Source organism: Cetorhinus maximus, chromosome 20, assembly GCF_964194155.1.
Source record: "Cetorhinus maximus chromosome 20, sCetMax3.hap1.1, whole genome shotgun sequence".
NCBI classification, from domain to species: domain Eukaryota; kingdom Metazoa; phylum Chordata; class Chondrichthyes; order Lamniformes; family Cetorhinidae; genus Cetorhinus; species Cetorhinus maximus.
Genome location: NC_135898.1, coordinates 78,377,384 through 78,393,004, shown reverse-complemented (window position 1 = coordinate 78,393,004; position 15,621 = coordinate 78,377,384). Strand labels below are relative to the sequence as shown.

The window sequence follows — 15,621 nt, the reverse complement described above, 5'->3', positions numbered from 1 at the left end:
ACAATTGAAAAGTAGGAAAAAGTTTATGCTAAACCTGTATCGAACATTGGTTAGATTACACTTAGAGAGTATTGGGTGCAGTTCTAGTTCCCATATTATAAAAAGGATATAGTGGCACTGGAGAGGGTGCAGAGAACATTTACAAGGATGATACAAAGTATGTGAGTATACTTATCAGGAAAGGATTAATAAACTGGGTCTCTTTTATCTTGGAAAAAGAAGGCTGAGGTCTGACCTAATAGAGGTCTTTCAAATTCTGAAAGGGTTTAATAGAATGGATACAGAGAGAATGTTTCCTCTGCATGCATACGAATGTAGGTCACTTGGCCCCTCGAGCCTGCCCCACATTCAGTAAGATAATGGCTGATCTGATTGTAACCTCAACTCCACATTCCTGCTTACCCCTGATAACCTTTCTCCCCCTTGTTAATCAAGAATCTATCTAGCTCTGCCTTAAAAATATTCAAAGACTCTGCTTCCACTGCCTTTTGAGGGAGAGAGTTCCAAAGACCCACTACCCTCAGAAAAAAATTCTCCTCATCTCTGTCTTAAATGAGCGACCCCTTATTTTTAAAACAGTGACCCCTAGTTCTAGATTCTCCCACAAGAAGAAACATCCTCTCCACATCCACCCTGTCAAAACCGCTCAGGATCTTAAAGGTTTCAATCAAGTTGCCTCTTACTCTTCTAAACTCCAGCGGATACAAGCCTAACCTGTCCAGCCTTTCCTCATAAGACAACCCACCCATTCCTTGTATTAGTATGGTAACCCTTCTCTGAACTACTTTGAAAGCATTTACATCTTTAAGTAAGGAGATCAGTTCTGTACACAATACTCCAGATCTCACCAGTGTACAACTGAAGCATAACATCCCTACTTTTGTAATCAATTCCCCTCACAATAAATGATAACTTTCTATTAGCTTTCCTAATTACTTGCTATACCTGCACACTAACCTTTTGTGATTTATGCACTAGGACATCCAGATGCCTCTGAATCTCAGAGCTCTGCAACCTCTCACCATTTAGATAATAAGCTTTTTTATTATTCCTGCCAAAATGAACGATTTCACATTTGACAATATATTCCATTTGCCAGGTCTTTACCCACTCATTTAACCTATCTATGTATCTTTGTAGCCTCCTTATTCCCCTTCACAACTTACTTTCCTACCCATCTTTGTGTCATCAGCAAATTTAACAACAGTACCTTTGGTCTCTTCATCCAAGTCATTTATATAAATTGTAAAAAGTTGAGGCCACAGTGCTGATCCCTATGGTACACTACTCATTACATCCTGCCAAACAGAAAAAGACCCATTTATGCCTGCTCTCTGTTTCCTATTAGCTAGCCAATCTTCTATCCATGCCAATATGCCATACACCAAGAGCTTTTATTTTATGCAATAACCTTTGCTGTGGCACCTAATAAAATGCCTTCTGGAAATTTAAGTGCAGTACATCACCGGTTCCCCTTTATCCACAGCAGATGTTACTCCTTCGAAGAACTCCAATAAATTAGTTAAACCTGATTTCCCTTTCACAAAATCATGTTGACTCTGCTTGAATGATTGCCTTGAATTTTTCTAAGTGCCCTGCCACAACATCTTTAATAATAGTTTCTAACATTTTCCACATTAACGGAGTGGTAAGAATGTGAAACTCGCAACCACAGAGAGTGGTTGAAGCAAATATTATAGATGCATTTAAGGGGAAGTTGGACAAACATTTGAGGGAGAAGCAAGTAGATGGACATGATGATGGTTTTAGATGACAAAAGATGGAAAGAAGTTTGACTGGAGCATAAACACGTACGGACAGTTGGGCGGAATGACCTGTTTCTGTGCTGCATATCCTATGTAATTTTGGGCCCCTTTTTGGAAGGATGTCAAGTCCATGAAGCGGGCACAAAAGAGATTCGCTGAGATGATCCCAGGGATTAGAGGCTTTAATTAAGAGGAAAGACTAGAGATGCTGGGCCTTTTTCATTACATAAAAAGGAGATTTGATAAAGGTGTTCAAAGTTACAATAGGTTTTGATCATGTAAATGAGAAAAAAATATTTTCCATTGTCAGTGAGATGGTAATGAGAGGGCATCAATTTTAAATTATCATCAAAGGAACCAAGGGCAAGCTTCGGAGAATTTGCACAGAGGTTCTTGGGAACATGTCTGACCAGACACAGTGGGGGTAGCAGAATATACCATAATGTTCAATAGGGAAGTTGCTAAATTTAATGGAAGGATAGGTTTTAACTGTCATGGGGAAATGGAATTAAGAAGAGAGCTGTTTCAGCAAGCTAGCATAAGCATGATGAGCTGAAAGGCCACATTCTGTGCTGTAAAACTCAACTGATAATTCAGTTTCTCAGCATTATATTGGATTACTTACATTGCTTAATTCAAAAGATTGAATAATTCAAGTTTAAGCTTCAAAAATGGGTGAATTATCAGAAGGTGTTGACATATTAATAGTTTCTGATTCCAACAGCTTGTCAGCACCATAGAAACTGATTCCTATATTTCACTCTCAACTCTTTTTAATTATGCCTCAGAGAAATTGTTTAAAAACCTTGTACTAACATTGCTGTTGTATTTATTTGTGATAGAGGAGAAATACATTACTGTGCAGCCATATGTCAACCAGGGCAAAGATGAGATTGGCTTTGAAAAAGGCGTCATGGTGGAGGTCATACAGAGGAACTTGGAAGGCTGGTGGTTTATCAGGTGAGCTTTGTTTTACTGGTGCATTGCACAGTTAATCTCCTTCATACGATGCTGTGAATGTCCATATACTTTAACACTCAGGCACAATCTAAATATTGGAGCAACATTATAGTTGGCTTATTGGATAAAGTATTATACGTAAGTATGGGTATTAGAAAAAAATAAAGGAAAAAGCTCATATTTAAAGTGCCTTTTGTGAGCTCGGGACATCCCAAAGCGCTTTACAGCCAATTAAGTATTTTTGGAGTGTAGTATTGTTGTAATGCAGTAAATAGTCAGTTTCAAGCCTCAGGCCTGTGATCTTCAACAAATAGGAACATAAGAAATAGCAGTAGGAGTAGACTATGTGGGCCCTCAAGCCTACTCCAGCATTCAATATGGACACGGCTCATTATTGACCTTCCATTCTTCAGCCTGCTGTGCATATTCCTCAATTCCCTTTGAGGCCAAAAAGCCGTCTATTTTGAGCCATTTGCTTATAATGTGAGCTTGATGCTGAAATAGCGCACATCAGAGATAGCCTGTGGGATAATAATTACCCCATCAAGGTCATTGCTCATGCTTCCTCGCTTCTAAGTCCACCACTTTTGGATGTGAAAAGCTCCCAGTCTACCTCAAATTACCCTGAAAGGGTAAGGTATCTCAAAAATTTGAAGCTAGCCGTTTCACACTTCTACTATATAGTAGCAAGACGAGTGGTATTTTGCACTAATAGGATGCTGCCATCAAGCCAGAAAGACGTCCTGCCCACCACACAAATGTGTAATGTAGTATATGAATTAAGTAGTCAAGTGGTACTGCTGGAACCCAAGTTGAGCACTGGCGAGCAGGTCATTGCTGAATGTGTGCCAATTTATAGCGCTGTCAATGACCCCTTCCATCACTTGGCTGATGATTGAGAATAAACTGATGGGATGGTAATTAGCTGGATTAGTTTTGCCTTGTTTTTTGTGGATGGGCAAATTGTGCTTGACTAATTTGCTTGAGTTTTTAAATGAGGTAAAATAAAGGGTTGATGAGTGTAAAACTGTTGATGTGTACATAAACTTCCAGAAGACATTTGATAAAGTGCTACACAACAGACTTGTGAGTAAAGTTAGAGCTCATGGTATAAAAGGGATAGTAGCAACATGGATACAAAAATGGCTGAGTAACCGGGAACAGAGAGTACTGGTTAATGGTTGGTTTTTGAAATGGAATAAGGTTTATCGTGGAATTCCCCAGGGTTGGTGTTAGGGTACCTGATCTTCCTGAGATATGTATTAATGACTTAGACCTTGGTGTACAAGGCCCAATTTCAAAATTTGCAAACAATACAAAACTTGGAAGCAAAAGCAAAATTATGCAGGATGCTGGAAACCTGAAACAAAAACAGAAAATGCTGGAAAAACTCAGCAGCATCTGTGGAGAGAGAAACAGAGTGATATTTCTACTTCTCTGTAGCTCTGAAGAAGGGTCATATGGGCTCAAAACATCAACTCTGTTTCTCCCTCCACAGATGCTGTCAGACCTGCTGAGTTTTTCCAGCATTTTCTGTTTTTGTTTCAAAACTTGGAAGTATTGCGAGCTGTGAGGAGGATATCGTAGAACTTCAAAAGACATAAGCAGGCTGGTGGAATGGATGGACAAGTGGCAGTTGAAATTTAATGCAGAGAAGTGTAAAGTGATTCATTATGGTAGAAAGAATGCAGAGGGACAATACAAAATAAAGGGTGCAATTCTAAAGGGAATGCAGAAACAGAGGGATCTGGGTATACACGTGCATAAATCATTGAAGGTGGCAGGACAAGTGAGAAAGCAGTTAATAAAGCATAAATGGCATCCTAGGCTTTATCAATAGGTGCACAGAGCACAAAAGCAAGGAAATTCTGTTAAACTTGTATTAAAAACTGGTTCTGCCTCAACTGGAGTATTGCGCTGGGGAAGATAGTGGCATAGTTGTAATATAACTGGACTAGTAATCCGGAGGCTGATCATCATATAAACCCATTTGGCTTAGTGTACTTTAGGGAAGGAAATCTGCCACCCTTGTCTGGTCTGGCAAACACATGAATCCAGACCCACAGCAATGTGGTTGCCTCTTAACTGCTCCCAAGGGCAATTAGGGATTGGCAACAAATGCTGGTGATGCCTACATCCCATGAACGAATTTTTAAAAAAGTTCTGTGCAGCACACTTCAGGAGGAATGTGAAGGCATTAGGGAGGGTGCAGAAAAGATTCACGAGAATGGTTTCAGGGATAATTGGATAGATTGGGGAAGTTGGGACTGTTTTCCTTGGAGAAGAGAAGGTTGAGAGGAGATTTGATAGAGGTATTCAAAATCATGAGAGGTCTGGACATAGCAGATAAGGAGAAACTATCCCTATTGGTGGAAGGATCGAGAACCAGAGGGGACAGATTTAAGGTAATTGGCAAAAGGAGCAATGGTGACATGAGGAAAATCTTTTTCATGCAGCGAGTGGTTGGGATCTGGGCTGCACTGCCTGTGAGTGTGGTGGAGGTAGGTTCAATCGAGGCATTCAAAAGGGAATTGTGTTATTATCTGAAAAGGAAGAATATGTAGTGCTGTGGGGAGAAAGCAGGAGAGTGGCACTAGATGAATTTCCCTTTCAGAGAGCCAGCACAGACTCAACAGGCCGAATGGCGTCATCCTGTGCTGTAACCATTCATGATTCTGTAGGAAATAGCTGGTTAATTTTCCACATTGTCAGGTAGACGCTAGTGTAATAGCTGTACTGGAACAGTTTGGCTAGGGGCGTGGCTAGTGTTGGAGTATAAATCTTCAGTATTACTGCCGGGATGTTGTCAGAGCCCATTGTCTTTGATGTATGCAGTGCATTCAGCCATTTCTTGATATCGCATGGAGTGAGTCAGATTGCTGAAGATTGGTATCTGCAATGTTGGGAGCCTAAGGAAAAGGCTGGGTTGAAGATACTTGCAAATGCTTCTGCCTTGTCTTTTACATTGATGTGCTGTAGCTTCACCAGGTTAGAACCTTATTTTTAGGTATGCCTTGGTGCCACTCCTGGCATGCTCATTAAACCAGGGTTGACTCCTTGGCTTGATGGAAATGGTAGAGTAAAGGACATGCCATACGGTTACATATTACGGTTGAATGCAATTCTGCTGCTACTGATGGCCCAGAGTGTCGCCTGGATGGCCAGTTTTTAGCTCAGTTTTTATGTTCTGAATCTGTCCCATTTATCACAGTGGAAGTGCCACGCAGTATGTTGAATTTATCCTCAGTGTGAAGACAGAACTTTGTTTCCACAGTGACTTTGCAGCCATCACTCCAACCAATATTGTCACAGACAGATGCATCTGCAACAGATAGATTGATCATGTTGTTGATTCCTGTTAGTCTTGTTGGTCCTATTGCCACTTGCCACTGCTCAGTCTGGCAGATATGTCCTTCAGAACTCTTCGTAGTGGTGCTACCAGGTCACTGTTGGTGATGGGCACTGAAGTCCCTCACCCAGAGTACTTTCTGTGCCCTTGCCATCCTCAGTGCTTCTTCCAAATGGCGTTCAACATGGAGTACTGATTCATCAGCTGAGGTGGGGCGATTGGTGGTAACCCATGTTTGCCCTGATGCCATGAGACTTCATGGGGGTCCAGAGTAAATGTTGAGGAATCCAGGGCCACTCCATCCCAACTTAACACCACTATGCCGACACCTCTGGTGGGTCTATCCTGCCAGGGCCAGGGCATACCCAGCGATGGTGATGGAGGAGTCTAGGATTCTGGTTCTAAGGTATAATTCAGTCAGCAGGACGATGTCAACCTGTTGCTTCCAATTTTGAAAAAGTGTTAGTGAGAAGGACTTTGCAGGATCAACTAGGCAGGACTGAGCAGTCCATCTGGTTTTATTCTTTTTTTGACTTTTCTGTCATAGTTTGATAGAACTAAGTGGCTTGCTTGACCATTTCAGAGGGCAGTTAAGAGTCAACTTCACTGCTGTAGGGCTGGAGTCACATGTTGGCCAGACCAGGTAAGGAGAGCAGATTATGAACATACATACGTATTAGGGTCAGGAGTAGGCCACTTGACCCCTCGAGGCTGCTCCGCCATTCAATAAGATCATGGTTGATCTGATTGTAACCTTAACTTCACAATCCCACCTACCCCCGATAACCTATCACCCCCTTGTTTATCAAGAATCTATCTGCCTCTGTCTTAAAAATATCTCAAAGACTCTGCTTCCACTGTCTTTTTAGGAAGAAAGTTCTAAAGACTCACGACCCTCAGAGAAAAAATTTCTCCTCATCTCTGTCTTAAATGGCTGACCCCTTATTTTTAAACAGTGACCCCTAGTTCTAGATTCTCCCACAAGAGGAAACATCCTCTCCACATCCACCCTGTCAAGACCCCTCAGGATCTTATATGTTTCAATCAAGTCACCTCTCACTCTTCTAAACTCCAGTGGATACAAGCCTAACCTGGCCAATCTTTCCTCATTAGACAACCCGCCTAATCCAGGTAATAGTCTAGTAAATCTTCTCTGAACTGCTTCCAATGCATTTACATCCTTCCTTAAATAAGAAGACAAACACTGTACACAATACTCCAGATATGGTCTCACCAATGCCCTGTATAACCAAAGCATAACCTCCCTGCTTTTGTATTCAATTCCCCTCACAATAAACAATAATATTCTATTAACTTTCCTAATTACTTGTGGTATCTGCATACTAAACTTTTGCAATTCGTGCACTAGGACATTTAGATCCCTCTACATCTCAGAGCTCTGCAATCTCTCACTATTTAGATGTATGCTTCATCTTAATTCTTCCTGCCAAAATGGACAATTTCACATTTGACCATATTTTACTCCATTTGCCAGAACTTTACCCACTCATTTAACCTATCTATATTTCTTTGTAGCTTCTTTATATGCTCTTCACAACTTATTTTCCTAGCTATCTCTATGCCATCAGCAAATTTAGCAACCACACCTTCGGTCCCTTCATTAAAGTCATTTATATAAATTGTAAAAAGTTGAGGCCCCAACACTGATCCCTGTGGCACACCACTCATTACATCCTGCTAACCAGAAAACAACCCATTTCTACCTACCCTCTGTTTCTTGTTAGATAGCCAATCTTCTATTCATGTTCAAACTAAAACAGAAAATGCTGGAAAAACTCAGCAGGTCTAACAACATCTGTGGAGAAAAAAAAGAGTTAACGTTTTGAATCCTTATGACTCTTCTTCAGAGCTAAAGAGAAGTAAAATGTAATGAAATTTATACTGCTTAAGGGGGTTGGAGCGGATGAAGCTGGATAGAAGGCCAGTGATAGGTGGAGGTGAAGGAGAGATTGCCAGGGATGTCATGGACAGAAGGACAAAGGGGTGTTAATGACAGTGATACTGGCTAAAGGAGGTGCTAGTGGTGGCATTAAGGTCAGAGAGCAGAATGTGATAATGGCAGGACAAGGGTTAGCACTCTGGAAAGAACAACATGAACAAGTGACAGATGGCCCCAGGGGGGATGGGATTGGGGGAGGGGACAGTGGTGGGAAAAAAGATTGAAAATATGTTAAAACAATGAATAAAAATGAATTTAAATGAAAATAAGCGGATAAAAATTAAAAACTTAAAATTAAGAAATGAGAATGAATATTGAAAAAAGGGGATATAAAGGGGGTAAAGATGGAGGAGAGAGTTCATGGCCTGTAGTTGTTGAACTCAATGTTAAGTCTGGAAGGCTGTAAAGTGCCTAATCGGAAGATGAGGTGCTGTTCCTCCAGTTTGTGTTGGGCTTCACTGGAACATTACAGCAGGCCAAAGACGGACATGTGGGCATGAGAGCAGGATGATGTGTTTAAATGGCAAGCGACAGGAAGGTCTGGGTCATGCCTGCGGACAGACCGAAGGTGTACCGCAAAGCGGTCACCCAGTGTAGAGGAGACCGCATTGGAGCAGCGAATACAGTAGACCAAATTGAAGGAGGTGCAAGTGAAGCGCTGCCTCACTTGAAAGGAGTGTTTGGGCCCTTGGATGGTGAGGAGGGAGGAGGTGAAGGGGCAGGTGTTGCACCTTCTGCGTTTGCATGGGAAGGTGTCATGGGAGGGAGATGAGGTATGGGGGTGACGGAGGAGTGGACTAGGGTTTCCCAGAGGGAAAGGCCCCTACAGAATGCTGATAGGGGGGTTAAGGGAAGATGTGTTTGGTGGTGGCATCATGCTGGAGTAGGCGGAAATGGTGGAGGATGATCCTTTGAATGCGGAGGCTGGTGGGTTGAAAAGTGAGGACAAGGGGACCCTATCATGGTTCTGGTAGGGAGAGGAAAGTGTGAGGGCAGAGGTGCAGGAGATGGATCGGACACAGTTGAGGGCCCTGTCAACCACCGTGGGTGGGAAACCTCGGTTAAGGGAGAAGGAAGATATGTCAGAAGCACTGTTTTGGAAAGTGGCATCATCGGAACAGATGCGACTGAGGCAAAGGAACTGAGAGAATGGGATGGAGTCCTCACAGGAAGCAGGGTGTGAGGAGCTGTAGTCGAGGTAGCTGTGGGAGCCGGTGGGCTTGTAGTGAATATTGGTGGACAGTCTATCATCAGAAATGGAGACAGACCGGTCAAGGAAGGGAAGGGAAGTGTCAGAGGTGGACCATGTAAAGCTGATGGAGGGGCGGAAATTGGAAACAAAATTAATAAATTTTTCCAGGTCCAGATGAGAGCATGAAGCGGCACCAAAACAGTCATCGATATACCGAAAAAAGAGTTGTGAGTAGGACTGGAACAAGGAATGTTCCACATATCCCATAAAGAGACAGGCATAACTAGGGCCCATGCGGGTACCCATAGCCGCACCTTTTATTTGGAGAAAGTGAGATAAGTTTAAGTAGAAATTGTTCAGTGAGAGAACAAGTTCAGCCAGAGAGTAGTGGTGGATCGGGATTGTTCAGGCCCCTGTTAAAGGAAGAAGCAGAGAGCCCTCAGACCACTCTGGTGGGCTATGGAGGTGTAGAGGGATTGGATATCCATGGTGATGAGGAGGCGGTTAGGGCTAGGGAACTGGGAATTATTGGTATGACATGGGACATCAGAGGAATTGCGGATGTAGGTGGGGAGAGACCAGACAATGGATAGGAAGAAATGAGTTCCGTGGGGCAGGAACAGGCTGTCACGATCAGTCTACCGGGTCAGTCCTGTTTGTGGATTTTGGGGAGGAGATAGAAGCTGGCTATCCGAGGTTGGGAGACTGAGGTTGGAAGCTGTGGAGGGAAGATCTCCAGAGGAGATGAAGTTAGTAACAGTCCTGGAAATAATGGCTTGATGTTCAGTGGTGGGGTCATGGTCCAGGGGCAGGTAGGGGAAGTGTCAGAGCTGGCGCTTAGCCTCTGCGAGGTAGAGGTCGGTATGCCAGACAACAACAACACCACCCTTTTCGGCAGGTTTGATAACAAAGTCAGGGTTGGACCTGAGAGAACGGAGTGCAGAAAATTCAGAAGGAGAGAGGTGAGAGTCGGTGAGAGGAGCAGAGAAATTGAGACGGCTGATGTCAGGCCGACAGTTCTCAATGAAAAGAGCAGGTAAAAGGCCAGAGGGAGGGGTCCATGTGGAACCCTTATTTTTATTTCTATTTTTACTTAAATTCATTTTTATTCATTGTTTGTCCTATTTTCAAACTTTTTTCCCACCACACTGTCCCCTCCCCCAACCCCACCCCCACTGGGGCCATCTGTCACTTGTTCATGTTGTTCTCCCAGAGTGCTTACCCTTGTCCTGCCATTATCACATTCTGCTCTCCGACCTTAATGCCACTACTAGCACCTCCTTTAGCCTGTATCACTATCATTAACACCCTTTTGTCCATGACATCCCTGGCAATCTCTCCTTTGCCTCCGCCTATTGTATCCAGCTTCACCTGCTCCACCCCCTCTTAAACAGCATAAATTTCATTACATTTTACTTCTCTTTAGCTCTGAAGAAGAGTCATAAGGACTCGAAGGCATTAACCCTTTTTTTTCTCCACGGATGCTGTTAGACCTGTTGAGTTTATCCAGCATTTTCTGTTTTTGTTTCAAATTTCCAGCATCCACAGTATTTTGCTTTTATCTTCTATTCATGCTAATATGTTCCCCCCTACACCATGAGCTTTTATTTTCCGCAATAACCTTTTTTTTTTGCTTATGCAAGGGATGTGGGCGTCTTGCCCATCCCTAATTCATAGAATCACAGTACAGAAGAGGCCCTTCGGCCCATTGAGTCTGCACCGACACGTGAGAAACACCTGACCTACCTACCTAATCCCATTTACCAGCACTTGGCCCATAGCCTTGAATGTTATGACGTGCCAAGTGCTCATCCAGGTACTTTTTAAAGGATGTGAGACAACCCGCCTCCACCACCCTCCCAGGCAGTGCATTCCAGGCCATCACCACCCTCTGGGTAAAAAAGTTTTTCCTCACATCCCCCCTAAACCTCCTGCCCCTCACCTTGAACTTATGCCCCCTTGTCACTGACCCTTCAACTGAGGGGAACAGCTGTTCCCTATCCGCCCTGTCAATGCCCCTCATAATCTTGTACACCTCGATCAGGTCACCCCTCAGTCTTCTCTGCTCCAGCGAAAACAACCCAAGTCTATCCAACCTCTCTTCATAACTTAAATGTTTCATCCCAGGCAACATTCTGGTGAATCTCCTCTGCAAGCCCTCCAGTGCAATCACATCCTTCCTATAATGTGGCGACCAGAACTGCACACAGTACTCGAGCTGTGGCCTCACCAAGGTTCTATACAACTCCAACATGACCTCTCTACTTTTGTAATCTATGCCTCGATTGATAAAGGCAAGTGTCCCATATGCCTTTTTCACCACCCCACTAACATGCCCCTCTGCCTTCAGAGATCTATGGGTACACACGCCAAGGCCCCTTCGTTCCTCAGAACTTCCTAGTGCCATGCCATTCATTGAATACTTCCTTGTCAAATTACTCCTTCCAAAGTGTATCACCTCACACTTTTCAGGGTTAAATTCCACCTGCCACTTATCTGCCCATTTGACCATCCCGTCTATATCTTCCTGTAGCCTAAGACACTCAACACCACTGTTAACCACCCGGCCAATCTTTGTGTCATCCGCAAACTTACTAATCCTACCCCCCACATAGTCATCTATGTCGTTTATATAAATGACAAATAATAGAGGACCGAGCACAAATCCCTGTGGTGCGCCACTGGACACTGGCTTCCAGTCACTAAAGCAGCCTTCTGTCATCACCCTCTGCCTCCTACAACTAAGCCAATTTTGAATCCACCTTATCAAATTACCCTGTATCCCATGTGCCTTTGCCTTCTTTATAAGTCTCCCAGGTGGGACCTTATCAAAGGCTTTGCTGAAATCCATATAAACTACATCAACTGCACTACCCTCATCTACATACCTGGTCACCTTCTCAAAAAATTCAATCAAATTTGTTAGGCATGACCTCCCTCTGACAAAGCCATGCTGACTATCCCTGATCAAACCTTGCCTCTCCAAGGGGAGACAGATACTCGCCTTAAGAACTTTCTCCAATAGTTTCCCTACCACTGACGTGAGGCTCACTGGACTGTAGTTCCCTGGCTTATCTCTACAACCCTTCTTAAATAGCGGAACCACATTAGCTGTTCTCCAATCCTCTGGCACCTCCCCCGTGGCCAGAGAGGAATTAAAAATTTGGCTCAGAGCGCTTGCGATCTCCTCCCTTGCCTCCCTCAGCAGTCTGGGACACAAATCATCCGGACCTGGAGATTTGTCCACTTATAAGCCTGCCAACACCTTGTCACTCCCTATATCAATTTGCTTAAGAACCTCGCAGTCTCTCTCCCCGAGTTCGATACCTTCATCCTCATTCTCTTGGGTGAAGACAGACATGAAGTATTCATTCAACACTCTAGCGATGTCCTCTGGCTCCAGCCATAGATTGCCCCCTTGGTCCCTAATGGGCCCTACTCTTTCCCTGGTTATCCTCTTCCCATTGATGTACTTATAGAATATCTTGGGATTTTCCCTACTTTTACCAGCCAGAGCTTTCTCATATCCCCTCTTTGCTCTCCTAATTGCTTTCTTAAGCTCCACCCTGCACTGTCTGTACTCCACTAATGCCTCTGCTGATTTGCTTCCCTTGTACCTGCTAAAAGCCTCTCTTTTCCTTCTCATCATAACCTGAATATCTCTAGTCATCCATGGTTCTCTGGGCTTGTTACTCCTTCCTATCACTTTAGAGGGAACATGTTGAGCCTGTACCCTCCCCATTTCCTTTTTGAAATGCCCTTGTTCAGAGGCCATTTAAGAGCCAGCCACATTGCTGTGGGTCTAGAGACACATGTAAGCCAGACCAGATAAGGACAGCAGATTTCCATTAGTGGACCAGATGGGTTTTTACAACAATGTGGTCATAATTAGACTTTTAATTCCAGAATTTTTTTACATATAAAATTCAAATTCCACCATCTGCCATGGCAAGATTCAAACCCAGGTCTCCAGAACATTATCCTGGGTCTCTGGATTACTGGTATAGTGACAATAACACGACACCATCACCTCCCCTAATGATGTGGCACCATATCAAATGCCTTTTGGAAATCTAAGTATAGTACATCCACCGGTTCCCCTTTATCCACAGCTCATGTTACTTCTACAAAGAACTACAATAAGTTAGTTAAACATGATTTCCCTCCCACAAAATCATGTTGACTCTGCCAAATTACCTTGATTTATCTAAGTGCCCTTCTATAACTTCGTATGTAGTCATCAGGTAAGTATAGGATGAATCCTGCTGCAGTCCATCTTTCCTCATAATGACTTTAGCTTGCTAATGCATACCATGTAAGCTTACATATATAGTATGGGCGATTGATTCTTGTGAAACTGTACTTTAATTATATTCAATATGAATGAAATGCAACTTTGGTTGAATAATGAATCAGGTGGTAGCGGATTGGTTGCCTATTACACACCCTGTCCAATTTATCATCCCTTTTAAGTCAATGAAAAGAAAAATCATGGGGAAATAATGGGTAACCTTTTAGATCACAGAATCACAGAACTGGTAAGGCACAGAAGGAGGCCATTTGGCCTGTTATGACCACAGCCGGTGTTAATTGCTGCGCAAACCAAATCCCAGAAGGAAACTTGGCTTATGGGCCACAATCTATTTTTTTGTATTGTGATAATAAGAAGAACACCTACTGATCTCAGCTGTAAGAAGTCCAATAACACTTTGGTTTTTTAAAAATTAAAAGTAAAAGTTTTATTAACAAGAAAGAGAAGAAAACTTAAGCACACAATATTACAGTTACACAATTAAGGTTAGTCTTACAAAACATTCCTCCAAAACTCTCACTTGGTCAAACCCATAAATAAACTCTTTCCAGGCAACACTCTCTTATAGATGTTTAAATATAAAATCCATAAATATTACACAAGGCAAACTGCTTTAGCTTCAATAAAGGTGTACCACATGACCTTTACCCTCTTCCACTCCACGGTGGAATTCACTAAAACTGCCTGCTGCAGCCCAAAACTTCTCAACAGTTCAAACAGCTCCAGCTATCTTCAGCCATTTCCAGCTTAACAGCTATACAGCCATCTCTACCTCAACAGCTATCCATGGTAACTCTAATATACCACTTTTCCCTTTCACCTCAGTCCCATTGTGCTCACACACCTCGTTGAAACTCAAACCCTTCCAAATGTAAGATATTTCATGTTTTCATCTTGTCAACAAAAACATATCACCACTACTATTTACTCATGAGCTCCTGCAAGGTGCAAACATTTTCCTTTGGACCTCTGACTCCCCCTTGAAATTCAACCAACCTCTCAACTTATCTAAAAAATGCAAATGTTAGATCTAACCTATTTACTTCTGCCTCGACTTAACACCTCTATCCTTTTCATATTTCCAAACCCCCAGACAACCCAACTCCTATCAACCTCTTGCCCAGCTTAATTAAAACACACACACACACACACACACAGACATCCAGCCTTTTTTTTTACAGAATTTGACAATAAATAATTAAATCCATTCTCACAGGCACATTACGTCTGCACTGGCTCTCCAAATGAGCAACTCACCTAGTTCCATTCTCCCACCTTCTCCCTGTAACCCTACATATCCTTTTGTTTTCTCTCCACTTCATTTTATTTGAGTAATCATTCCTGGTCATGTATTCCAGTTACCCTCCAGCTCTATTTTGTTGCTTATTTAAAGCCTTAAAGAGCACACAGTTGAGATTTACTAGGATGATGCCAGGGCTGGGAAACTATAATAAGAGATTTGAGATACTGGACCTATCTCTCTGGTGCAGATGACATTTAATAGAGGTTTTCAGTTTTGATAGTGACTACAAAGATTAATACTCTTGGTAGGGAGATGTTAACAATGGATTATCAGTTTAAAACCATCAGTAATGCAATGAAGAAAAGTTGAAACATTTCTTGACAAATTTGATCATAAAATGCTTCACCACATGAAATCTAATTGTAATTTTTTGGTGAGGCCTTATATTCTGATTACTGTGCAGGCACAGTCGCTGCTTGCTATTCCTGAGTTTTGCTTTTGTTGTTCTTTGAGCTGTAATATCTGTATTAAATGTGCACTGAGGGAATTTGTGCTCTTTGATATCTGGGCTCAACAGCCAGTCTTCCTGCCTTTTACTGAAATACATCCAACATATCTCCCAGAATGCTTTTGTCAGCAGATTCCTCATTTCCTGTCTCCTTTTCTCACTATTCCCCTCTGGAGTAATTCCAGAATTTCAGAGCTGGAAAGCAGATGGCAGGAAGTGACTTGCAGACACTTGGGTATTTCACTCCATAACCTGTTTGTCTGTTCGTCGCCTGCATTTACTTCTGCAAAAGCAAAGCTTGGTTTGGGCCACAGTGAAGTTTTGTTTGTTC

General features: G+C 42.7%; 1 protein-coding gene across 2 annotated transcripts in view; it reads left to right on the top strand.

Annotated features, from left to right (window-relative positions):
- Nucleotides 1-15,621, top strand: part of sh3pxd2aa (SH3 and PX domains 2Aa) — a 507,011-nt gene that overhangs the window by 454,340 nt on the left and 37,050 nt on the right. For both annotated transcript variants that reach the window (XM_078564963.1, XM_078564962.1), the window contains one exon: nucleotides 2,609-2,726. In XM_078564963.1, the coding sequence (XP_078421089.1) occupies nucleotides 2,609-2,726 (118 nt within the window). The remainder of the gene's footprint in view (nucleotides 1-2,608; nucleotides 2,727-15,621) is intronic.